This window comes from Saccopteryx leptura, chromosome 5 (genome assembly GCF_036850995.1).
Source record: "Saccopteryx leptura isolate mSacLep1 chromosome 5, mSacLep1_pri_phased_curated, whole genome shotgun sequence".
NCBI lineage: Eukaryota > Metazoa > Chordata > Mammalia > Chiroptera > Emballonuridae > Saccopteryx > Saccopteryx leptura.
The window spans coordinates 28607908-28633866 of NC_089507.1; the positions used below are offsets into that span (position 1 = coordinate 28607908).

The following is a 25959-nucleotide window of genomic DNA, read 5'->3' on the forward strand; positions in this document are numbered from 1 at the left end:
AGGCCACAGAGCCATCCCCAGCGCCCGGGCCATCTTTGCTCCAATGGAGCCTTGGCTGCGGGAGGGGAAGAGAGAGACAGAGAGGAAAGCGCGGCGGAGGGGTGGAGAAGCAAATGCGCGCTTCTCCTGTGTGCCCTGGCCGGGAATCGAACCCGGGTCCTAGAGTGATCATTTTAAGACACACAGAAAAGAAAGAAAGCAGCTTTACTGAACTTCATGTTCACTAAGTCTCTAGCTATTTTAGACCATGGAATTGGGTGGTAAGATACAGAAAGAAGCTCTATAGCTTTTTATTTTCTCGAGGCAAATCTTTAGTAATGAATATTACTATAAGTTTGGATTATGTAGCATAACCAAGATTCTTGCATATAATAGACATTCAAATATTTGTTTAATAGAAATCATATAACAATTTGTAGTAGCATTTATTGAGTTTTTACTTATTTTGAGCTTTACATGTATTTTCTCATTTAATTCTTATAACAAATCTTATGAGGTAAGTACAGTTGTCACTGTTTCATAGATGGAGGAACTGAAGCTCAGAGAAGTAGCACAGCTCAAAGAAGTGGGATTTGAGTCTCAGCCTTTGACTTCAAAGCTTATATTCTCATCACTGGCTGTTCTTGAATAAATCAGGGTTAACTGAATATTAGAAGTGGTGATTATGTCTACTTTGAGTGTGGTGGTTCTATTCTACAATAATCAGTTACCTCAAAAATTTCAGAAGAATCCAATATTCTTGAATATGTTTGTTTTTATTCAAAATTTTAAAGACCCGAAAATGTTTTTAGTATGTCCTATCAAATCTTAAGGAATATAATTTTTTTTGTTTCATAATTTATATGAGCCATTTTTAGACATCATTTAATTTTTTATAGTATTTATTGAGTGCCTCCTGTATGCCAGGCCTCTTTTGGATGCTTTTATGGAAGCTATTCATTTAGTCTTTTTGATAATCATTAGATGGATAAACTTTAATTATCTTATAAAAATCATGTTCTTGTCTTAATAGCATGTGTTGTATGTAAAGACATACAGCCGGCCCTATGTATCTGCAGGTTCCACATCTGTGGCTTTCGCCAACCTCAGATGAAAAAATTCAGGGGAAAAATGTTACGTGGTGGCTGGTGTGTACTGTGTAGTTAAGTATATGATGGTTGTGTCTGTACTGAACATGTACAGACTTTTTTCTTGTCATTATTCCCTGAACAGTAAATATAGTATAACAACTATTTACATAGCATTTACATTGTATTAGGTACTAGAAGTAATCTAGGGATGATTTAAAGCATATGGGAGGATATGCATAGGTTATATGTAAATACCATATCATTTTATATAAGGGACCTGAACATCTGCAGATTTTGGTATCCGTGGAGGTTGGGGGTGGAAGATGTATATGTCCTGGAACCAATCCCTTGTGGATATTGAGGGACGACTGTACTAGCTTCTTCCTGAAGGCAGGCATTATAAATATTCTTGAGTTACTTTTTTAGGCTGTTTAAATGTATTTGAAAGACGGTAGGTCAGTAGCATTATCATTCTAGAGCTCTTTCAGCAAATTGATACATATAAACAAGGTACCTCCTGTTTTATAGGGAAAGCTATAGATAGGCAGAATGTTCTTGACCTTCTTGTTAACCCTTAGGAGAGGTAGATAAATTTTAAAAACTGGAACATATACACTTTTGCAGGATTATTAAGTTATCAATATACCATATTCTTTGCTAATTAGAAACATTTGGTGGTTTTTAAGTGCTTATATCTGCTGCTGCCACTGAATGAAACATTAATGTTTGGTAAGATTAGTTTTAATGTGTTTTTTTGGGTATATAATTGAGATGGTTAATTTAAATTGTATTCTTTTTATCATAAAATTATTGAAGAGAACTTGTTTACTTTGTTTAGGAAAGGCATTTAAGGGTATAAATTTAGGTACTATCTTTAAAAATATATAAACATGGGTAAATATTTTGATAATATTTATTGCAGGGCTCTTGCTAGTTTTTGAGGGTTTTTTTTTCAATCTTAATTTAAAAGGGAAAATTTTACCTGTGGAATGTTAAATTGTTTATAACCATTGCTCAGTAATGAGGCAGCTATTTTAATCTGTGTTAAAAGTAATCAGATTGAGAACTAGAATACCCATGGAAAAATTACTATATTGCACATGGTACTTAACTCAGTTCTCTTTTGTTGTAATGGCTCAGTGGAAAAGAAACAATTTAGTTCTTGAGCCTTTTTCCCTAAGAGTTGTTTTCAATTTATGGTATTGTTGATATTTGTAAAAATCTCATCCCATTCCATCTCTTTGTATTAAATTAAATTTAAAGAGTATAAATTTTTAATATTGAAAGCTATTATTCAATAAATAAATGTTTTATAGGGAAAGCTGTTATAATATGAATAATGGTATGAATAATGTAGTTATAAAGCTCCCTTAGTTGTGTTGCTCTGATATATATTACAAATCATGCTTATGGTATGCTATGGTTGTTACATATTGAAAGTCTTCAGACAGTAATTCAAAACAGAGCATATTAATAGAATATGGAATAGAAATAGGATGGGGGGGATTCTGGGTTCAGCATTATTTGTATACCTGGGCTCTCATACTACTCCTAACAGATTGTTTTTGGACATTTAAGAGAGAAGAACTTTATATGAAAGGTTATAGAGACACTAATCTGGAATTTAATCAGAAAAAAAGTAAGATTTTTTAAGAAGGAAAAAGAACCTACATATGTCTCAGGCCAAATTTATTATGCCTATATTTGAAGCTAGCATTTATAACTAAAGATAAAGAGTTACCTCTATATTCACAAAATTTCTTCAGGTATCCATATCTTACCTGTCTTATTTTTTGTTCCTTTTGTTTTGACTATTTACCTTTATATTTCACTGCTGCCATATGCTTTGTGATTCAGGCATCTCACTCAGCTCATGCATCAGTCACTATGGGATTCTATTAAAGAAGAAGAATTGGAACCAAAAAGGGCTTTAAGAGGGTGGTACCAAGTGCATTGCTCTTTTGTTTTTCTCCTAGATACACATTCATCTATCTGTTTCTAACAGTGGAGGGAGGAGTATTAGAAAGAATTCAGTATAGCCTGACCTGTGGTGGCGCAGTGGATAAAGCGTCAACCTGGAAACACTGAGGTTGCCGGTTCAAAACCCTGGCTTGCCTGGTCAAGGCACATATGGGAGTTGATGCTTCCTGCTCCTCCCCCTTCTCTCTCTCTCTCTCTCTCTCTCTCTCTCTCTCTCTCTATCTATCTCCCCCCTCCTCTCTAAAAAAAATGAATAAATAAAAAAAAAGAAAGAAAGAATTCAGTATATACTGAGAGTTGAATGTTTGGAATTTTGACGTTCATAATTGCTCCCAGTGCTTTTTTTTTTTTTTTTTACTTTTTATTATGGAAAATTTCAGACCTATATTGAAGAAGGCTAATGAATTCTCCATGTACTCATTGGCCAGCTTTCAAGACTGTCAACTCATGGCCAGTCTTTAATCTGATTATTCCTTGATTATTTTAAAGCAAATCCCAAGCATAGTTTTATATGTAAATATTCTGGTAGCACAGTTTCATGTCATGTGCTCTGTTTTGGAATAGTTAAGATTCTGTGTTAATGGATCATAAAATCTTAGGATTGGGAAGGTTCCTCAGAGTTAAAATTCAAATCCAGTTTATCGTCCAATTCAAGGTTACCTCCCTTCATTTTCCTGAGAGGCAGTTTTCTTTCCAGGTAATGGAAAACTAGATAAACTTTAAAAAAATATGTGTTTAGCTGCTAATTGCTCAAGATAACTTCAAAACAGAATGTTGCCTTATGTTTCCATACTGCTGGTTAGAACAACTTCTTTGTAAAGTTTTGCATTTTGTGTTCCTATTTATAGGCAGAGAACAATTTTGTCTTTATGCCTACCTGTTGTTGAATGTTAATTTTAAAATTTTAACAAGCAGTGTTGGCATTTAATTTAGGGTACAAGTTAAAAGTTTGGGACATTTTTTCATTTGAGAGAACCAGCTAGAAGTAGATTTTTTTGTTTATGACATAATCTGTATATCCTTTTTTTCTATACATCTATGCCTTATGCCTACCTCTGCCTTCTTTCTGTTTTTCTTCTTCTCCCCCACCCCCTTTTTATTTAATAACTTATCAGTGTGGACTAGAGTAAACAAAAGGAGACAGAATCTATACTACTCAATTACCCTGGTGAACTCTTTGGCATTGAATTTTCTGTGAATTTAATGTACTTATTTATGTCTAGCCCTATTATTTACTGATAAACTAACACAGTTGTATAAAATGGGTATTCTGTATACTCTAAATAACAAATTAAAAACTAATGCTTTTAATTATTTTCTTTTGGGGTTACAACTTTAAAATGAATTTATTGTAATTGAATAAAAATTCTATGTTTTGAAAAGTTCTATCACTGTATTTGGCTTTACATATTTGAGATGGAGCAGTGTTCTTAACTTTCTGTTTTCCCCGTTTTTTAGGAGGAAGATACCAACTAGAGATAAAAATACCAGAAACATACCCATTTAATCCCCCTAAGGTATTGTAAGCCTATTTTTGTGCATGAACTTCTAAAATATTTATTTTGGCCCATTTAATTAATATATATTTTAGTGTTTATTAAAGTTACAGTGTTTTGAGTTGCTGTGTAAATTTAGTGTGGACAAAATTTCAGGTAATAGAAGAGGGTTTGCTTCTGCAATTACAATGAAAAGAAAGTTTATGCAGCAGAAGCTAGTAATGGCTTTCAACAGGAATAATAGGATGTGTGTCTGACAATGACTTAAGTTCTAGGTCTGACAAAAGAAGAACTCACACGAATTCTTACTTTCCTTAAATAAGTATGATTTTTAGGGAAGATTGTATTCTGAATATTTTCAACAATTATTTGAGTAATATGTGCCTTTATACTAATAAATAAGACATGCACTGCCCTTGCTTTAATGGAGCTCATTCTAACAGGGAGAAAAGTAATGAACAAATAATTGCAACTGTGATGAATGTTAAAAGAGGAAATAGAATGCTCTAGAATCATGTACAAGAAGGGAACTAACATAAACTTATCTTTTGACTGAACAGCTTCCTTTATGTCTTCTTTACTTTAGCTATTATGACCATTTAGTTTAGGCATTTACCTTGATTACTTACCTATTTTGCCTGTTATTTAATCACCCTTCATCTTTGTCACTCCTATTCATTTCTCTGCACTGCTGTTCCTAAAATATAGTTTTAACTGTGGGTTTTTTCTTTCTTTTTTGTCAATAAAGTCTAAACTCCTTAGCTGAATGTTTAAAATCTCCTCTGTTACCTGACTCTAGTCTTCTTTTCTATCCTAGTTTTCTACCACCCTCATCTACCACATGGGTCTCATTTGCCAGTCTGGATTATATGCTATTTTAGATGATACTTATTCTTTCACACTTTCTGTCATTTTCACTTGAATCATTGTTTCTCATTTAAAATTCTAGTTTTCTTTTGAGATCTAGGTAAAGTATCACATTCTCCATTAAACTGTGCCCATCAAATTGTTTCTCCTACTCTGAGCATTTTATATAGCTTATATAGTACCAAAATGAAGACAGTACCAACTAATGTATTGTATTATTTGGGAATATGTATTTTTCACTAGCTTTATGCTTCTGAGGTGAAGGACTATGTATACACTTTTTTTTTATACACTTTTGTATTTTCTGTTGCTCCTCACAGTGTAGTATTCCTTAAACATGTGATAGTAGTCACTTAGAAAATGATTTGGAATTCACTTATTAAATCTATTGGTTGTTCCCATTTAAGAGGAGAAATGGTGATGGAAATTCCTGGGTGAGTTTGGGTCACCTTGTTTGAGGTGCCTATTATCTTGTTGTTTACGTACATCTATTTTCTGATAAGCCTGGTCGGTTTTTTTTTAAATAGTGATAAAATGTTCATAATATAAAATTTACCATTTTAACCATTTTTAAGTGTGTAGATTAGTGACATTAAGTTTATTCACATTTTTGTGCAACCATCACCACCACCCATCTCCACATTTTTTCATTTTTCCTGTTAAACAATAACTTCATGTGACACCATGCCCCAACTCCTGGTAACCACTGTTCTACTTTCCTTATTTCTTTCTTTTTTAAAGATTATGTGTATTGATTTTACAGAAAGAGGAGGGGAGGGTAGCAGGAAGTATCAGCTCATAGTTGCTTCACTTTAGTTATTCGTTGGTTGCTTGTTGTATGCCTTGACTGGGCAAACGCAGGGTTTCGAATGGGCAACCTCAGTATTCCAGGTCAGTGCTCTATCCACTACGCCACCACAGATCAGGCTGTTCTACTTTCTATGAATTTGACTACTCTAGGTATCTCATTTAAGTGAAATCATGCAATATTGTCCTTTGGTATTAGGCCTATTTCACTTAGCATAATATCTTCAAGGTTCATTGATACTCTAGCATGTGTGAGAATTTCATTGCTATTTAGGGCTAAATAGTATTCCACTGTACATATATGCCACATTTTTAAAAATTGTTTACTGATTTTTATTTTTAATTTTTATTTTTTTGCATTTTTCTGAAGCTGGAAACAGGGAGAGACAGTCAGACAGACTCCCGCATGCGCCCGACCGGGATCCACCCGGCACGCCCACCATGGGGCGACGCTCTGCCCACCAGGGGGCGATGCTCTGCCCATCCTGGGCGTCGCCATGTTGCGACCAGAGCCAGTCTAGCGCCTGGGGCAGAGGCCACAGAGCCATCCCCAGCACCCGGGCCATCTTTGCTCCAATGGAGCCTTGGCTGCGGGAGGGGAAGAGAGAGACAGAGAGGAAGGCGCGGCGGAGGGGTGGAGAAGCAAATGGGTGCTTCTCCTGTGTGCCCTGGCCGGGAATCGAACCCGGGTCCTCCGCACGCTAGGCCGACGCTCTACCACTGAGCCAACCGGCCAGGGCCTGTTTACTGATTTTTAGAGTGAGAAAGAGAAAAACAGAGATTTATTGTTCTGCTTACTTGTATATTCATTGGTTGACTTTTGTATGTGTCCTGACCAGGGGTCAAACCTGCAACTTTGGCATATTGGGATGATGCTATGTACCTGGCCAGGGCTCACATTTTGTTTATTCATTCAGCCATCATGGAAATTTTGGTTGTTCTCTACCTTTAAAGCCTGGTTGATTTTTTATTTTTATTTTTTATGAAAGTAGTTTGTGTTTGTTGTAGAAACTAGAAAAAATTATATTGTGAAGTACAAAAAAGGAAAACAGTTTCAATATGACCACGTAGAGATGTCCAGTATAAAGCTTTATTTACTTATTTATTTTTTCTGAAGTGAGAAGTGGGGAGGAAGAGACACAGACTCCCACATGTACCTGACCGGTATCCACTTGGCATGCCCACTAGGGGCCGATGCTCTGCCCATCTGGGACATTGCTCCATTGCGACTGGAGCCATTCTAGTGCCTGAAGCGGAGGCCATGGAGCCATCCTCAGCGCCTGGGCCAACTTTGCTCCAATGGAGCCTTGGCTACGGGAGAGGAAGAGAGAGAGAGAGAGAGGAAGGAGAAGGGTAAGGGTGGAGAAGCAGATGGACGCCTCTTTTGTGTGCCTGGACTGGGAATTGAACCTGGGATTTTCACACGCCGGGCCAATGCTCTACCACTGAGCCAACCGGCCAGGGCCTCCACTATTAAGCTTTTAATTTATGTTTGTGACTTAATTTTATACTCACCCTGTTTAATTTTTATCCTTATCCTGGTTACCATCCACTGGGTTCAATTTAGCTTACTTTACTTGTGGAATACCATAAATTAAAAAAAGATTTTTAAATGTTTAGATATAAGGATGGACTTCATAAACCAATTTTTTTTTTAAGGGACAGACAGGAAGTGAGAAATGAGAAACATCAACTTGTTGTTGTGGCACTTTAGTTGTTCAATGATTGCTTTCTCATATGTACCTTGATGTGGGGGGGGGGGTGGCTTCAGCTGATCCAGTGACCCCATGCTTAAGCCACTGACCTTGGGCTTTAAGCCAGTGACCATGGGGTCATGTATGATCCCATGCTAAAGCCGGTGACCCTGCGCTCAAGCTGGTTACCTCAGGGTTTTGAACCTGGGTTTTCAGTGTCCCAGGCCAATGCTCTATCCACTCTGCCACCACCTGGTCAGATCAAATTTTTTTTAATAGAAATGAGTTAGAAATAAAGATTTTTAAGAGGGACTACTTTGAACATTTTAAATTAAATAATGATAGTAGATGCTATCACTTGCTTTATGCTAAGAATTTTATATGCTTTTTCTGAAACAGTCTTTATAATAGTCCTAATAAATGAGGCTAGAGGTTATTAAATCTCATAAAGCCCACTGTGTTCGACTTTCATTATCCTAATGAAGAAGGAATAAGGACAAAAAACCTCTGAAACTGACTATGACTCCACCAAGAACCAAGGACAATCAACCAATTGAAATGTTTCTTCTGCCATTTAATTGGCTTTTTGATTTTTAGGAAGCTAACTCCTGTGTACCTCAGTTTCCTCATATGTAAAGTCCTCTTATAGGATTGTAATGGTTAAAGATGTTATTCCATGCAAAGAATTCTGTGAAACATTTTTTCACATTTTTAACATTTCTGAAATGATCTGTTCAGTGGATTGTATGTCATAATTTAATTGGCAGAGTGTTTTCCTAAAGGGTACACAAAATAATTCTGTATTTAATAGTTGATGATACCTGAGATTTAATGATACCTGCTTAGAGTAAGCACTCCAGAAACATTAGCATTAACCAGTGACTACCACCCTAAGAGACCCTTGTTGAAGTCATTTGTTGGCTTCATTCTATAATATTATTTTAAAATACAGTAGCATTGACACTTAAATTTCTTCTATAAATTGCAATTTTCATACATTGCTAGTGGGAATGTAAACTGTTAGAGGTGCTTTGGGAAATAATTTGATTAAAATGGTAAATGTGGAGTTAATCTTTTGACCTAGCAATTCTACTTCTAGATTTCTTCTTTTTATTTTTTTATATAGACAGAGTCAGAGAGAGGGATAGATAGGGACAGACAGACAGGAACGGAGAGAGATGAGATGCATTGATCATTAGTTTTTCGTTAAGACACCTTAGTTGTTCATTGATTGCTTTCTCATATGTGCCTTGACTATGAGCCTTCAGCAGACCGAGTAACCCCTTGCTCAAGCCAGCGACCTTGGGTCCAAGTTGTTGAGCTTTGCTCAAACCAGATGAGCCCGTGCTCAAGCTGGCAACCTCGGGGTCTCGAACCTGGGTCCTCCGCATCCTAGTTGGTTGCTTTATTCACTGCGCCACCGCGTGGTCAGGCTCTAGGTTTCTTCTTAGTAGAATTGAAAACATATGTTTACACAACTTACACAAAAATATTTATAACATCACTGTTCATTACAGCCAAAAAATTGGAGCAACCTAAATATACATCAGCTGAATGGATAAATAAAATGTGGTATATCCATACCGTGGAATATTACTTGGTTAAAAAAAAACTGAAAAAGAAACCAGACACAAAAGGCCACACATTGTGTGATTTTATTAATATGAAGCATTGGAAGAACCAAAGTTATAGAGACAAAATGGACTGGTGATTTTCTTAGGACTAGGGGGTACAGAGGAATGGGGAGTGGCTGCTAGTGGTTACATGGTTTCTTTTTGAGGGGACAAATGGTAAAATATTGTGGTGATGGGTTGCATATATAAAATCCACAGAGTTGTACACTTACATGATCTCAGTTAGGTTAATTATTAACCTTTAAAGTCTTGATTATAGCTTCAAAGTGATTGCATAGTTCTGGCTCTGTTTTCTGATACTATTTTAGGCAATATTTCATTTAATCTTTGAAGTCATTGTTTTTATTAGCCCTTTCTCCTCAACTCTTTAGTACAGTGAGGAAATAGACCCAAAACATAAGAACTAAGATCTGTGGTGGTTTGGTACTATTAGCTCATGTAGCTCTGGGCCACTGTTCTAATTTCAGCCATTCTGTATTGAGGTAAGCTTCAAGATTTAGAAAGGTCTTTTTAATTTGATCAACCCCAATTTGTCTCCGTTTGGCTTCATCCAGTTAGTCATATAGTAGTTAAGAATTTTGTATTCTTTTTTTTTTCATGCTCCCTGTGTCTTCTCTGTATTCTTTTAAATATAGTGCTTATCCTGTTAATGGCATTAAGCTTTTGTAGTAAATGTTAATGAACATATGATTAATATACTGTACTCTGTATATATATGTATATATTGATTTGAAATTTTTACTGATCGGTAAATACAATGGAAAGAATGGGGAATATATGTGTATATTTCTTTTTGAATTGAGTTCACATGTTCAGTGTGTTGACTCAGGATTATTTTCTGTTAATTATTCTGCAATAAATTATTGACCTGAAGAGCAGAAGGTTTACTTCTAGATGGAGAATATATATGTTTGAATCAGTGAATATAGTGTGGAAGAAATTTGATTCAGTGCATACAATCAGTGTTATTTCTAGAGTAAATAGTATTTATATTCTAGTAATGAAAAATCTCATAAAATTATGAAAACTGTAACTCAGTGATTTGTCCAGTGATATATTAGAGATTGTGTTGTGAATTTTCTTCTTTATCCTGGTGTTATAAACATTCTTTTATATGTCAAATATAGTGTAAATACCAATGCTATTAATCTCTAATGAGCCTGATCATCTAAGCATGAAGGTTTAAAATAAAATAGCATTTTCTTTTGTACAGTAAGTTAAAGATAGCTTAATATTATAACATTTTTTAAAAATATTATAACATTTTTGAGTTCCAAGCTTGAAACTGGAAATTCCTAGTGGAAATACGAGCTCACATTTACCATGAAGTAGTTACTGAACTGTTTGTTGAACTAAAAACTGAATGAATATAGGTTACACCCTATAGCAATGTTTTTCAACCACTGGTGGTCCAGAAATTTTGTGTCGGTTCTCAAAAGAGTTTACCACCCTGATATGTGAAGATGATCTAGTCTAGGTCAGTGGTTGGCAAACCGCGGTTCGCAAGCCACATGTGGCTCTTTGGCCCCTTGAGTTTGGCTCTTCCACAAAATACCACATGCAGGTGCTACCTCAATAAGGAAATGTACCTACCTATATAGTTTCAGTTTAAAAAATTTGGCTCTCTAGGCCTGACCTATGGTAGTGCAGTGGATCAAGCTTCGACCTCGAACACTGAGATCGCTGGTTCAAAACCCTGGGCTTGCCTGGTCAAGGCACAATGGGAGTTAATGCTTCCTGCTCCTCCCCCCTTCTCTCTCCCTCTCTCTCTCTCTCTCTCTCTCTCTTTCTCTCCTCTAAAATGAATAAATAAATATAAATATTTTTTTAAAAATTGGCTCTCAAAAGAAATTTCAATCGTTGTACTCTTGATATTTGGCTCTGTTGACTTATGAGTTTGCCGACCACTGGTCTAGGTGGTTAACTCTTTTGCTGACCGGCATTTGAAAAACACCTATAGGACAAGATAAGATTGCTGCTGCTGATGTACTAGCATCATCTGTACACCAATAACTAAGAATAGTCCCCTTCTTTTGTTTTGGTCTGTTAACACTCTGTAAGATTTTTGTTTCTATTCTTCAAAGTTAATGAATATTCTGAAGTTATCCAAATGATGCTAGTATTAATTTCATTTTTAAAAATAAGGAGACTTGAATTGTTATTAGGAAATGTTTTAGTACTATATAAACTATTCCATATCTTTTTTGTAATTAGAATCAAATATGACTCAATATGTCATAGTAAATGTCATTGTATCATTACTTACTCCATCTCTTCCAAGTTCTTTTGATTCTATGTCTTTTGTTGATGTAAGACAAGGATGGGATGTGAACTACATTTTTACTGGTGGGATAATGGAGTGTGCTCTGGAAAATTAAATTTTTTATTAGGTTTTCTGCAAATATAAGTTATTTATTCCTAATTGTAGGTTGTAGTACAATGTAAGAAATAGATAATAATTTTCTTGGTCCTGCATGAATATATAGACATCCCTCACCATATTTCGGTTCACTTTTCGTGGTCTCACTATATCGCGGATTTTTAAATTATATCTAATTTTGTATCACGGACTTTTTGCTATATCACAGGATTTTGAGGTATATAGGTATTTTTGTATATTTATTATTTTAATTATATTCGTGGTAAAATAAGCATTTCTAGCCTAAAAAATTGAAAACAATATAAAAGTATAAAAAATATTAAACATATTAAAAGAATATTAAATTGAAATAAAGTCTTAAAATATATATAAATAATAAAATAAATATAAGGTTGCTACTTCACAGATTTTCACCTATCACGGGGGGTTCTGGAACCTAACTCCTGGTGATAGATGAGGGACCACTGTAAGCATATTTGTTTTTATGTAGTGTCTAAAGAAAATCATGTATTGAAGACTTCTTTAAAGTCACAGTGGCCCTGGCCGGTTGGCTCAGTGGTGGAGCGTCGGCCTGGCGTGCGGAAGTCCCGGGTTCGATTTCCGGCCAGGGCACACAGGAGAGGCGCCCATCTGCTTCTCCACCCCTCCCCCTCTCCTTCCTCTCTGTCTCTCTCTTCCCCTCCCGCAGCCGAGGCTCCATTGGAGCAAAAGATGGCCCGGGCTCTGGGGATGGCTCCTTGGCCTCTGCCCCAGGCGCCAGAGTGGCTCTGGTCGTGACAGAGCGACGCCCCGGATGGGCAGAGCATCGCCCCCTGGTGGGCGTGCCGGGCGGATCCCGGTTGGGCGCATGCGGGAGTCTGTCTGACTGCCTCCCCGTTTCCAGCTTCAGAAAAATACAAAAAAATACAAAAAAAAAAAAGTCACAGTAAGTTGTAATGTCTAAGTTACTGAAATCCTGGCGTAAGAATTTTATTTTGAAATCAATGAATGGTAAAAATTAAGATGTGGCTATTATGGCTATATCTGTTATGAGGAAATATTTGTTGTACCTAAGTTCTATATAGCTTGTCTTATTTGATGTGTTCTCTATTTGGGAAGGATACTGTTTAGCCTTATAACAGGTCTGTCATAATACTAACTGCATATTTATTCAGTATGAGGCACTTTAGATAGTTGAGGTATTCTAGGAAGCAGGATAGATACCGGGCCTTTCAGGAAAGACCAGACAAGTGAAAGATTATAGAAGTGTGATTGATACTGTGACATAGGAAAGTATGGGGTGCTATCGGAACCGGGTAGAAAGAAGTGATATAGAAGCTGAAACTTGAAGGATAAGTAGGAATTAGCCAGAAGAGGACATTGTATTATGTTATTTAGAAAAGAAATGTATATAAAGGCCCCAAAGCAAAAATATACACACACACAACTAAACCTTTTTTTAAATAGGACTTGTTAAGCAGATGCATGGAATATGAGGTAGAAGTGAGGTTTGAGAGATAGGTTAGGGCCAGTTTATCAGTGGAGGCTTACTATAAGGGAATGAGAAGTAATTAAAGGACTTTAAATAAATGACATGAATCAGGTTTGTTTTAAAGGACTCTGGTTTTTTCTCTGGAAAAATGTATTGGAAGGAGCAGAGCTAAAGACAGTAGAGTTCAGTAGGTTGTTCACATGAAGAATGAGTCACCTATAAGGAGATGGTAGATCTATGGATGGAAAGAAGTAGGTATTGAAATCATTAAGAGTATTTTAAAAATGAAAAGGATCAAGGCATGGAACGTGTCCATTAGTTTTAGGTGTTTTGAAGTCATTGGTGATTTAAAGTGCTTTTTCAAACGGCATATATGTTAGTGAGTAGGTGAGGAAGTAGAGATAGGTAGGATAGACAAGTCAAGTCACAGGAAAGAAGTGAAATCTGTTTAGCATCTTTCCATAAACAGCTTAGATTTAGAACATATGTTAGTGTGTTAATTTTTATAAAGTACTTAGAATGTTGCTTGGCTCATAGTAATTCTTCTATTAAGTATTAAGGAATTTTGACTTAGGTGATAATCATGTGTCAGATAAAATCCTCTTCTTACTCCTCTCTTCCAAAAGCTCAGAGTAAGAGCTGATGAGTTAGATTTCACTTCATGGTCATATGATAAAATTATCATTTTCACTTTGTTGGTTTCTTAATCTTCCACGATAAGACAAGTAACTAGAGACTCAATCTGAAATCAGATTGTATGAATTTGCTCTTTGTTCTATTGCTAACTAGTCTTTTGACTTTGGATCAGTGTCTTAAACTCTAACCTTCATTGTCTTTTCAGTACCTGGTACATAATAATAGGCATTCAAATATTTGTTGAATTACTTTCAAAAAATTTGAGAAAAAAATGCTACAGAAAAATTAGGAGCAATCTTGTAGCCGCTTACTACTTGTGATTCCATGTACCAGTGATTTTGCTTACTTTTTCATTCAAACTGATATTACAGCCTGCTTCACACTAAAAAATGTTGCTGTTTAGCCTGGCCTGTGGTGGAGCATCGACCTGGAATGCTGAGGTCACTGTTCGAAACCCTGGGTTTGCCTCGGTCAAAGCACATACAACAAGCAAGCAATGAACAACTAAAGTGAAGCAACTATGAGTTAATAATACTTCTTGCTCCCTGCCTTCTGTAAAATCAATAAATAAAGCCTTTTTTAAAAATAGCTGTTCACTACTTACGAACACCTAGTAATTATTAGGTTTCCTTAGGGGTGGAACATTTATTAAAAGGTTTAAAAAGAATGTATGTCAATGACAACATATGAATTACTTAAATGCTTTATCTTCTACACCACTCCCTTCACTTAGGCAAAATGATGTAAGTATGGATTTTTAAAAATTAATCTGAGGATTTCTTTTTCTTGTAGTTCTATTTAAACTGTATGTATTTTATTTTTTGTTACTTAAAAACTCAAGTGTACTTTATATTTCTAGGTCCGGTTTATCACTAAAATATGGCATCCTAATATTAGTTCCGTCACAGGGGCTATTTGTTTGGATATCCTGAAAGATCAATGGTAAGAGATTTTCAGTTTACCTTCTCTTCTCTTCCTGAATTCCAGGCCTATATTTATAGAGTGTTAAAGGTGTAACTCCTTCAAAACATAAGCATATATTAGAGTTTCTTTTATTTGGGCAGTAATTTTAAAAGTTATGTATTTGAGTATGCAATTGAAAATCACAGTCTGTATTTAAATATGGACTTACTAGGTAATGTCCAATGCCAGCTTTATTTCTTGAAAAGTTAGACTTTGTTTATATTGGTAAATTTGATTCTTTTTTATCTCAAGAAAATATTTGTGAAAGACTGAAAAAATTTAGTATTGAAGTAATCAGTTCTGATTGGATGGAAGTCAGACAACAGAAATGTGAGAAGTTGTGTTAATCCATCACGGTTTAGGTTTGCAGGTTTCAAGGAGTACCTTTGTAGATGTTATCTTCATTTGCACAGTAATTCATAGTGCTTTCACATATTTCATCTGATTTTTTTGTTGTAAGAGTTTTTAATCTAGAGCCATTAAGTTCAGTCCTGGCTCTGCTGTTTGCTAACTTGTGTATTTTTGAGCAAATTACCTCATCTTTGTGCCTTGGTTTCCTCATCTGAAAAAAAAATGGGGTTAATACCTACTTAATAGGACTGAGAAGATTAAATGAATTGTTTTATGTAATTCTCTTAGACTAGAGTCTGCCATATTCTGAAACTGGATGGAAAGACTAAGGTATAAAAGGACATTGGAGTGGGAGAAAACAGTAATACGTTTTGTGTTTGATTTATTAAGGAAGGGGGAGGATTGAACTTGAACAAGTGAAACAGGAATGACAACGTTCGGTGTATGGGCGAATTGGCTTAGTTAGTAACTAGATAAACAGGCAAGAGTCGCTGGTTGGTTTTGTTTTCTTTTTCCATTCTAGTAGCACATCTGAAGAAGGCCTCTTGCACAGTGTATCATCTCTTGGGATCTAGTTTCTTGATCTATATTTTATACTGTTAAACATTAAACAGTGTGGAATACACCTAATTTTATCTTCTGTCATTTGATTTTTGACTTTTCACAACTTACTGAATTTCTTGGCCTCATTGTTAACTATAAAGTCTACTCCAAGCCCCCTAGCTCTATCATTCAGTGATATTAATGAATACTTGCAGTGTTAGAGATATCTTACTTTTTCCTTTGGTTTCCAGTATATCAGTTTCGTTCTTCTCCTCCTCCTTTGCCCACTCTCAAACTTCCTAACTAATTCTTCCCTCATCTGGAGCTTTGCACATGAGAATGCATCAGGACTAAGCCCTGACCTCTGCTCTTTTACATCAGTACTCCCTTTCTTCGTGAGCTTTCTGATCTCATAACTTTACTGTTTATGTACTAGCAGCTCACAGATTTATCTTTTCTGAACTCTAGAGTCATGTCCTGCTGCCTGTTGAACGTACTTGAGTATGTAATACACATCTCAAACATGTCAAAAACTGGACTGATCCTCCCCCTAACCAAAAACCTGCTTCACCCCATGTAAGTTATTGGCAGTTACATACTTGCAGTTGCTCAGACCAAAGCCTCATCATGATCCATGGTTCTTCTTTCTCTGGTACCCCATACCCTGCCTGCAAATCCTGTTAGTGAAACTTTCAAAATCTTAGCAGTAGCTTCACTACCACCTTGTTCCAACTCCAAACTAAAATCTTCCACTGACTTTCCTTTTTGCTCAGAGTTAAGCCAGCAGTACTACCACTTCTGATTGTCTCTTTATAGATAGTTGAAACATTATGGTGAGAGAACTTGAATTTTTGTACCAAAAGACTTTTTTTATCAACTATTTCCATTTTCTAAGACAGGTGAAGTAGCTGAATTTAGTCTTGTTTGATATTTGTATAATTAAAATATTAAAAGATATCAAAGAGCCTGACCAGGCGGTGGCGCATTCGATAGAGCGTCAGATTGGGATGCAGAAGACTCCGGTTCGAAACCCCGAGGTTGCCGGCTTGAGTGCGGGTTCATCCAGTTTGAGCTTGGGATCATAGACATGACCCCATGGTTGCTAGCTTGAGCCCAAAGGTCGCTGGCTTGAAGCCCAAGGTCACTGGCTTGAGCAATGGGTCACTCGCTCTGCTGTAGCCCCCTGGTCATGGCACATATAAGCAATCAATGAAAAAGTAAGGCACTGCAACTGAGTTGATGCTTCTTATCTCTCTCTCTCTCTTCCTGTCTGTCCATCCCTATCTGTCCTTCTCTCTCTGTCTCTTTCTAAAATATATATATATATATATATATTATATAGATCTATATCAAAGAAACACCAAATAAAATAGGTGAGACTGGATATCCAAGAGTTTGTTCTCTCCCCTCCCTCCCCATCTTTATTGAGCTAAAATTGACATTTAGTGGATATATCCATGTTTAAGTGTGGATATTTGGACTTCAGAACTAGAATTTGTGTTATAGGGTAATAATCTTAGGAAAAATAAATTGAATAAATATTGAATAATTTGCGACAGCTATGCTAGAAAACAATTTGTTAATATAGATGGTCAATAAGCGATGCTCATCATCATTAGTCATCAGGGAAATGCAAATTAAAATCACAATTAGATACCACTACACATTTGTATATGGTTCTTAATAACTGCTGGTATGAATGTGGCTCAACCACTCAGCCATAAGTATAATATATACCAAAGCTAAATATAAGGTCTACCGGAAAGTTCTGTCCGTTTCTATCACAAGTTTCAACACGTAAGCACATGTTTATTTGGCGCATGTGTGCCTCTCTATTTTTATCACTTAATGCATACATACTGACATAGCAAATTAACTAAAACAAAGTTGATTCATGTTAGTCTTATGTGTGAAGCGATAGTGTACCCATGGCTACTGATAAAGTTCATTTACGCCACTGTATTTTTACGAATTTCAACAAGGAAGAAATGCTACAGAAGCATGTAGAAATTTATTGAAAGTGTTTGGCGAAGGTACAGTTTCTGATAAGACATGCAGAAGATGGTTCGAAAAATTCGAAACAGGTGATTTCGACCTTTCTAATAAGCCACGTTCTGGGTGACCATCTTTGATTGATGACGATGTTGTTAATACCATGTTGGAGCAAGTTCCTTTTCTGATGACATCGGAGATTGCAGAAAGGCTTAATTCAGCTCAGCAAACCATTTTGGACCATATTCGGAAGATAGGATTGGTGTGGAAATATTCAAGATGGGTGCCACATGAATTAAGTCAGAATTTGTATTTTGTTTTATTCCAAAAACGGACAGAACTTTCCACTAGACCTTATATATACCTTCAGTATAACCCAGTAGCTCCAGCTCCACTCCTAGGTATATATCCAAGAGAAATCCAAGAGAAATTATTGTGTTTGTTCACTAAAAGACTTGTACAAGAATATAGAGATTTACTCACATTGGAAATAACCCGAATATCTGTCAACAAGAGAATTGATAAATAATGGCATTCTTGTACAATGGAACACTTCATAGCAGGGGGGGAAAGCACTTGATGACACAGTCAGCATGGATGATTCTCATAGGAAGGAGTGAGTGTGCACTATGAATTTAATTTTTCAAAATGAGCCAAAGCTAATTTATGGTGATAGACATTAGGACACTGGTGGGGCAGGTAAGGTTTGTGAATGAGAGGGACACAAGTGAATCTTTTGGACTGGAAATAGTCTATATTTTGATTTAGGTGGTGGCTACATGGGTGTATACACATATAAAAATTTATACAGCTGTACAGCATTTTATTTTGCTTATTACACCTTAAAAATTATGACATAAAAGCTGCCATTTTCTTTAGCATTCTGCGTTTTGAATAAATATAATTATTATTGATGGTCTTCTGGAAGATATTTAACAGAAAAGTGAGTTAACAATGCAAACAGTTCACATGTATATTCTGCATGCTAAAGGCCCTACTCCATTCATATGAGTGAATATTTAATTAGCCATATTAACTGCTTATTGATTTAAGATCTGAGCAAAATTAAAGATAGATTTATGTGGTACTCACTTATTCATATCATTCACTGATTAAAATTAACACATTTTGAAATAATTTTATATTCCTGTTTGCCTCTTAGCATTTATTTTTAATAGAGTTAAGCTAATTTTACACATTGAATCCTAAAAATCTCAGTACAATATGAATTTAATTAGTACTTTGTGAAAAGAACAATAAATGAAACAAAATATATTTATATATATATATAATTTTTTTTATTAAGTGAGAAGAGGGGAGGCAGAGACAGACTCCTGCATGCACCCCGACCAGATCCACCTGGCAAGCCCCCTACTAGATGATGCTCTCTGCCCAGCTGGGCTGCTGCTTTGTTGCTTGGCAGCCTAGCTATTTCATTTTAGTTCCTGAGGCAAGGCCATGTATCCTTAGTGCCGGGGCCAACTTTGCTCAAAACAGTCTGCTGCGGGAGGAAAAAGAGTATGGTGGGGGTGGGGTGGGGTGAAGAAGCAGATGGTTGCTTCTCCTGTATGCCCTAACTTGGAATCGAACCCAAGACTTCCCACGTATGGCCGATCCTTGATCACTGAGCCAACTGCCCAGGGCCATAGTGTATTTTTATTTGTATACTTTTTCCATAGTACTAATTTTAGATTCAAAAATTAAAGTAGACTAGTCATAAATATATACATTTTAATTTAAAGTTTTTATTTTTTAAATGAAAAAAAGGTTTTAAATTACAGTTGACATACAATATTATACTAGTTTCAGGTATACAGCACAGTGATTAGACATTTGTGTAACTTACAAACTGATCTCCCTGATAAGTCTAGCACCCATCTGGCACCGTCAGAGATGTTACAGTGTTTATAGTGGTTAGGGCCAAAAGAGTAGGTTTCATTTTGATATTAATTTAATTACAACTACCGTAATTATTTAAACAATATCATTGTATACTATTTTATTTTCAGATTTTTTTTTTTTTTTTAATTTTAGAAAGAGGAGGGGAGGCAGAGGCAGCCTCCTGCATGCGACCCAACTGGGATTCACCTGGCAAGCCCATTAGGTGCCTATGCTCTGCCCATCTGGGGCCCTTGCTATGTTGCAACCAGAGCCATTTTTTAGCGCCTGAGGCAGAGACCTTGGAGCCATCCAATGCCCTGGACCAACTCACTCTAATAGATCATGGCTGCAAGAAGGGAGAAGAGAGAGAGGAGGGGGAGGGAGAGGAGTGGAGAAGCAGATAAGTGCTTCTCCTGTCTGCCCTGACCGGTAATCGAACCCAGGACATCTACATGCCAGGCTGACTCTACCACTGAGCCAACTGGCCAAGGCTGTTTTCAGATTTCTTTATTCAATGAATTCTTAACGGTTCATAAACACCTACCCAATATTTTTATTTATTTATTTTTAGAGAGAGAGAGACAGACAGGAAGGAAGGGAGAAAGATGAGAAGCACCAACCCATAGTTGTGGCCCTCCAGCTGTTCATTGATTGCCTCTCATATGTGCCTTGACTTCTCATACATGCTTTGACATGGGGCTCCAACCGAGCCAGTGATCCCTTGCTCAAGCCAGATGAGCCCGCATTTAAGCTGGTGACCTCAAGGTTTCATACGTGGATCCTTAGTGTCCCAGGTCAGTGCTTTATCCACTGCACCACCACCTGATCAGGCCAACATTTTATTTTTAAGCATATAGAAAATGTATACTTTGCCTGACCTGCAGTGGCGCAGTGGGTAAAAGCATCGACCTGGAACACTGAGGTCGCTGATTCGAAACCCCAGGCTTCTCTGGTCAAGGCACATATGGGAGTTGATGCTTTCTGTTCCTCCCTCCCTTCTCTCTCTCTCTCTGTCTCCTCTCTCTAAAATGAATAAATAAAATCTTAAAAAAAAAAAAAAAGAGCCTGATCTCTGGTGGCGCAGTGGAAAAAGCGTCGACCTGGGAACACTGAGGTTGCCGGTTCAAAACCCTGCACTTGTCTGGTCAAGACATATATGGGAGCTGATGCTTCCTGCTCCTCCCCCCTTTCTCTCTCTCTCTCTCTCTCTCCCCCTCTCCCTCCCTCTTCTCTAAAATGAATAATAAAAAAAAAAAAGAAAATGTATACTTTTTCTCATTGAGATTATTATAAATTGAATCTAAACTTAAAGCTCCAGATTTTTTCTTTCTTTTTGAAGGCAAATAATCCCTTTTAACATGTTCAACTTGAGGTCCTTAGTTTCTGATTCTAATAACTTATGAATCTTTAAGGGAAGAGTTTATCACTTATAATTTTAAAATATTTAATTATAAAATACAAAAGACAGAATTTTCCATCTTCTTACCTATTGTTTTTTAAGTTGGCATATATCATTGTAATCTTCATTCTTTTAAAGTGTACAGTTGAGTTATAAGTATATTCACATTATAGTGCAACCAATCTCTAGAAGCCCCCCACCCTTTTTTTAAATGAGACTATTTTTTTAGAGCAGTTTTAAGTTCCCAGCAAAATTGAGAGAAAGGTACAAAGATTTCCCATATATTCCCTGTCCCCACATATGCATAGCCTACCCCATTATCAGCATCCTCCACCAGAGTGGTATGTTTGTTACAGCTGATGAACCTGTATGGACACATCCCAATCACCCAAAGTCCATAGTTTATATTATGGTTCGCTGTTGGTCTTGTACTATATATTCTCTGAGTTTGACGTATACCCATCATTATAATATATTTACATTGCTAATATTTCTCTGTACTCTGCCTCTTTATCCCTCTGCGCTATCCCTCTCCTCCCAGATATAGGTATACTTTCATCTTGCAACATTGAGAGTCTACCTATTTATCTTCCCATTTCCCCCTCCTTCCAGCTCATGAGAACCACCGTTCTACTTTCTGTCTCTATGAGTCCATAGTGCTTGTCTGTTATTACTGGTTTCACTTAACACACTGTCATCAGAATTTGTCCTTGTTGTAGCACGTGTCAGATTTTTATGTCGTTTTAAGGCTGAATAATGTTCTGTGGTATGTGCATACCACATTTTGTTCATTCATTGGTCGATGGAAACGAATTGCTTTCAGAGTTTGGCTGTAATTGATGTTTGTTGTGAACATGAATGTACAAATATCTGTTTGCGAATCCCTGGTTTTAATTATTTTGGGTATATATCCAGATAGGAATTGCCTTTTTTTTTTTTTTTGGCATTGCCATACTGTTTCTGTTGCATTCCCACCAGTGGTGCACAAGGATTCCAATTATTCCATATTTTCACAACTGTTATTGATTGATTGATAGTAGTCATCCTAATGAGTTTGAGGTAATATTTCATTGTTTGATTTATATTTCCTTAATGATTAAGCATCTTTTCATGTGCTTATTAGTTAACTATTTGTATATCTTCATGGGAGAAATGTTTAATTCCTTTCTCGTTTTTTTATCTTTTTCTTTTTTTTTTCATTGTAGGAGTTCTTTATACATATATTCCAGATAGTAACCCCTTGTCAGATACATGATCTGCAGATATTTTCTGCCATTCTGTGTATTGACTTTCACTCTGTTGATTTTATCCTTTGCACATAATGTTTTGTTTTTTTTCCCTTCTTCACAGGAATTTTTTAACTTTGATGGAGTTGTATGTCAGTTTTTATGTCTTTTGTTTTTTCTTTTGTTGTTTGTGCTTTTGATGATGTCCAAGAAAGTATTGCCATCTCCAATGTCATAAAGCACTCCCCCTATGTTTTCTTTTAAAAGTTTTATAGCTCTTATGTTTAGGACTTTGAATCATTTTGAGTCAATTTTTATATATAACAAAACAAGTGCCCACCTTCATTTTTTTGAGAGTTCAAGTTTTTAAATGTCTATTGCCTTGTTGAGATACAAATATATATAAAGTTACCTGTGATGCTGTTAAGATTTTGCTAAAATTTGGATGTCTTTTATTTTATACACTTACGTTTTTATTGTAAGTTAAAGTAATTTTGAGTTTAATAATAATTTTAATATAAAATACTGCCTTTGAATGGAGATGTATCTTCAATATTCAGATACATTTCCTTCAAGGGAACAATTATATTAATCTATATTAACAAAAATTAGAGGATATTTCAGAAATGGATATGAAGCAATAAAATGTCCCCTAATTTTTGTGAGCAGTATATAATTAATTAAGATTTTGATTAAAGTGATATCATATGTTTTTAAATTAGGATAAACAAGTCCATTGGGATATTAGAGAAATCAGCTTAACTTTGTATATTCTATTTCTGTGATATTTTATATTTTTGTCCTTTTTTGGGTTTAAGTCAGCTTTAAGCTGATATATCTAGGTGACTTTTTCTTTTTAAGATTTTTTTTAAAATTTATTCATTATAGAGAGGGGAGAGAGAGTGAGAGAGAGAGAGAGAGAGAGAGAGAGAGAGAGAGAGAAGGGGGAGGAGCAGGAAGCATCAACTCCCATATGTGCCTTGACCAGGCAAGCCCAGGGTTTTGAACCGGCAACCTCAGCGTTTCCAGGTTGACGCTTTATCCACTGCGCCACCACAGGTCAGGCCTTAGGTGGCTTTTGATGTGCATGTGCCTTTAAACATTCTCTTGAAAATTGCCTAAGCATAAAATAAAATGACAGTAGTGAACTTCTAATTAAAAAAGACTTCTAGGAAAAAAGATTTCAACTTTGTTATAGTAATAACAAGACAGCAATGAACATTTTTTTATTATTTTTTTTAATTCATTTTAGAGAGGAGAGGGAGAGAGAGAGAGGAGAGACAGAGTGAGAGAAGGGGGGTAGGAGCTGGAAGCATAAACTCCCATATGTGCCTTGACCAGGCAAACCCAGGGTTTCGAACCGGCGACCTCAGCATTTCCAGGTCGACGCTTTATCCACTGCGCCACCACAGGTCAGGCCTAAGGACTGAATTTGAATTTTTATGCTTTGACATCTGTCTTAAAAGAATATTGTCCATACAAAGATGTTACAGTGATTGGTGAAAATGACTTGTGTAATCTCTTAGGAATTTTTATTTATTTATTTTTACAGAGACAGAGAGTGAGTCAGAGAGAAGGATAGACAGGGACAGACAGACAGGAACGGAGAGAGATGAGAAGCATCAATCATTAGCTTTTCATTGCACGTTGCGACACCTTAGTTGTTCATTGATTGCTTTCTCATATGTGCCTTGACCGTGGGCCTCCAGCAGACCGAGCAACCCCTTGCTGGAGCCAGCGACCTTGGGTTCAAGCTGGTGAGCTCTTGCTCAAACCTGATGAGCCCGCGCTCAAGCTGGCGACCTCAGGGTCTCGAACCTGGGTCCTCCGCATCCCAGTCCGACGCTCTAAGTGCCTGGTCAGGCACTTAGGAATTTTTAAACCTTAGTCTATAGAAACAGTTTCTATTTTCCTAACCCTATTTTAGAATTAGAAATTCCTTTTAGATAAAATTATATAATAGTTTTAAAAGATTTTAAAATCCTGTTCTTTTCTTTTTATTTTTTATTTTTTATTTTTTTTCATTTTTCTGAAGCTGGAAACAGGGAGAGACAGTCATATAGACTCCCGCATGCGCCCGACCGGGATCCACCCGGCACTCCCACCATGGGGCGATGCTCTGCCCACCAGGGGGTGATGCTCTGCCCATCCTGGGCGTCGCCATGTTGCGACCAGAGCCACTCTAGCGCCTGAGGCAGAGGCCACAGAGCCATTCCCAGCGCCCGGGCCATCTTTGCTCCAGTGGAGCCTTGGCTGTGGGAGGGGAAGAGAGAGACAGAGAGGAAAGCGCGGCGGAGGGTTGGAGAAGCAAATGGGCGCTTCTCCTGTGTGCCCTGGCCGGGAATCGAACCCGGGTCCTCCGCATGCTAGGCCGACGCTTTACCGCTGAGTCAACCGGCCAGGGCCCTGTTCTTTTCTTAAAACTAGTTTAGCATTTCTGTTCATTAAGCATCATAACCAGTTTTTTTTTTCTTATTTTTAGAGCTTCTCTGAAAGTATAAATTGATGAAAAATTTTATTCTGATACCTTTTAAAAAATTTATTGATTTAAGGAAAGGGAGGGACTGAAATTTGTTGTTCCACTTATTTATACATTCATTAATTGATTCTTTTATGTTCCCTAACCGGGGATTGAACCTACAACTTTGGTGTATTGGGACAGTTCTATTACCAACTGAGCTACCCGACCATGGTGATATCATTTTCTAGATACATGTTTGTTTTATAAATACATTTAGAAGCATGAATTAAGTGATATAGTTAAGCAAAAAACTTGTTCTATTTCAGAATGTTAAGGAACAATTTCAGGCTATCTTGAAAGTAAAAGATATGCACTAGATCAGGGGTAATCAACCTTTTTATACCTACCACCCACTTTTGTATCTCTGTTAGTACAATTTTCTAACCGCCCACCGGTTCCACAGTAATGGTGATTTATAAAGTAGGGAAGTAACTTTACTTTATAAAATTTATAAAGCAGAGTTACAGCAAGTTAAAGCATATAATAATAATTACTTACCAAGTACTTTATGTCAGATTTTCGCTAAGTTTGGCAGAATAAATTTTTTTTTTTTTTTTCCTGAAGCTGGAAACAGGGAGAGACAGTCAGACAGACTCCCGCATGCGCCCAACCGGGATCCACCCGGCACGCTCACCAGGGGCGATGCTCTGCCCCTCCGGGGCGTCGCTCTGTCGTGACCAGAGCCACTCTAGCACCTGGGGCAGAGGCCAAGGAGTGATCCCCAGTGCCCCGGCCATCTTTGCTCCAATGGAGCCTCGGCTGCGGGAGGGGAAGAGAGAGAGAGAGAGAGGAAGGAGAGGGGGAGGAGTGGAGAAGCAGATGGGCGCTTCTCCTGTGTGCCCTGGCCGGGAATCGAACCCGGGACTTCTGCACACCAGGCCGACGCTCTACCACTGAGCCAACCAGCCAGAGCGGCAGAATAAATCTTTATAAAACAACTTACTATAGTTAAATCTATCTTTTTATTTATACTTTGGTTGCTCCGCTACCGCCACCATGAAAGCTGGAACGCCCACTAGTAGGCGGTAGGCACCAGATTGACTACCAC

General features: G+C 36.9%; 1 protein-coding gene across 4 annotated transcripts in view; it reads left to right on the top strand.

The window, feature by feature from the left end:
- UBE2K (ubiquitin conjugating enzyme E2 K) overlaps positions 1-25959 on the top strand; it is a 72038-nt gene that overhangs the window by 39285 nt on the left and 6794 nt on the right. For 3 of the 4 annotated variants that reach the window (XM_066386180.1, XM_066386181.1, XM_066386178.1), the window contains 2 exons: positions 4509-4567; positions 14895-14977. Coding sequence is in view for 2 of the 4 variants with exons in the window: in XM_066386178.1 (XP_066242275.1) it covers positions 4509-4567; positions 14895-14977 (142 nt within the window). In the remaining 2 variants the exon portion in view is untranslated. The remainder of the gene's footprint in view (positions 1-4508; positions 4568-14894; positions 14978-25959) is intronic. The other variant, XM_066386179.1, reaches the window with a different exon arrangement.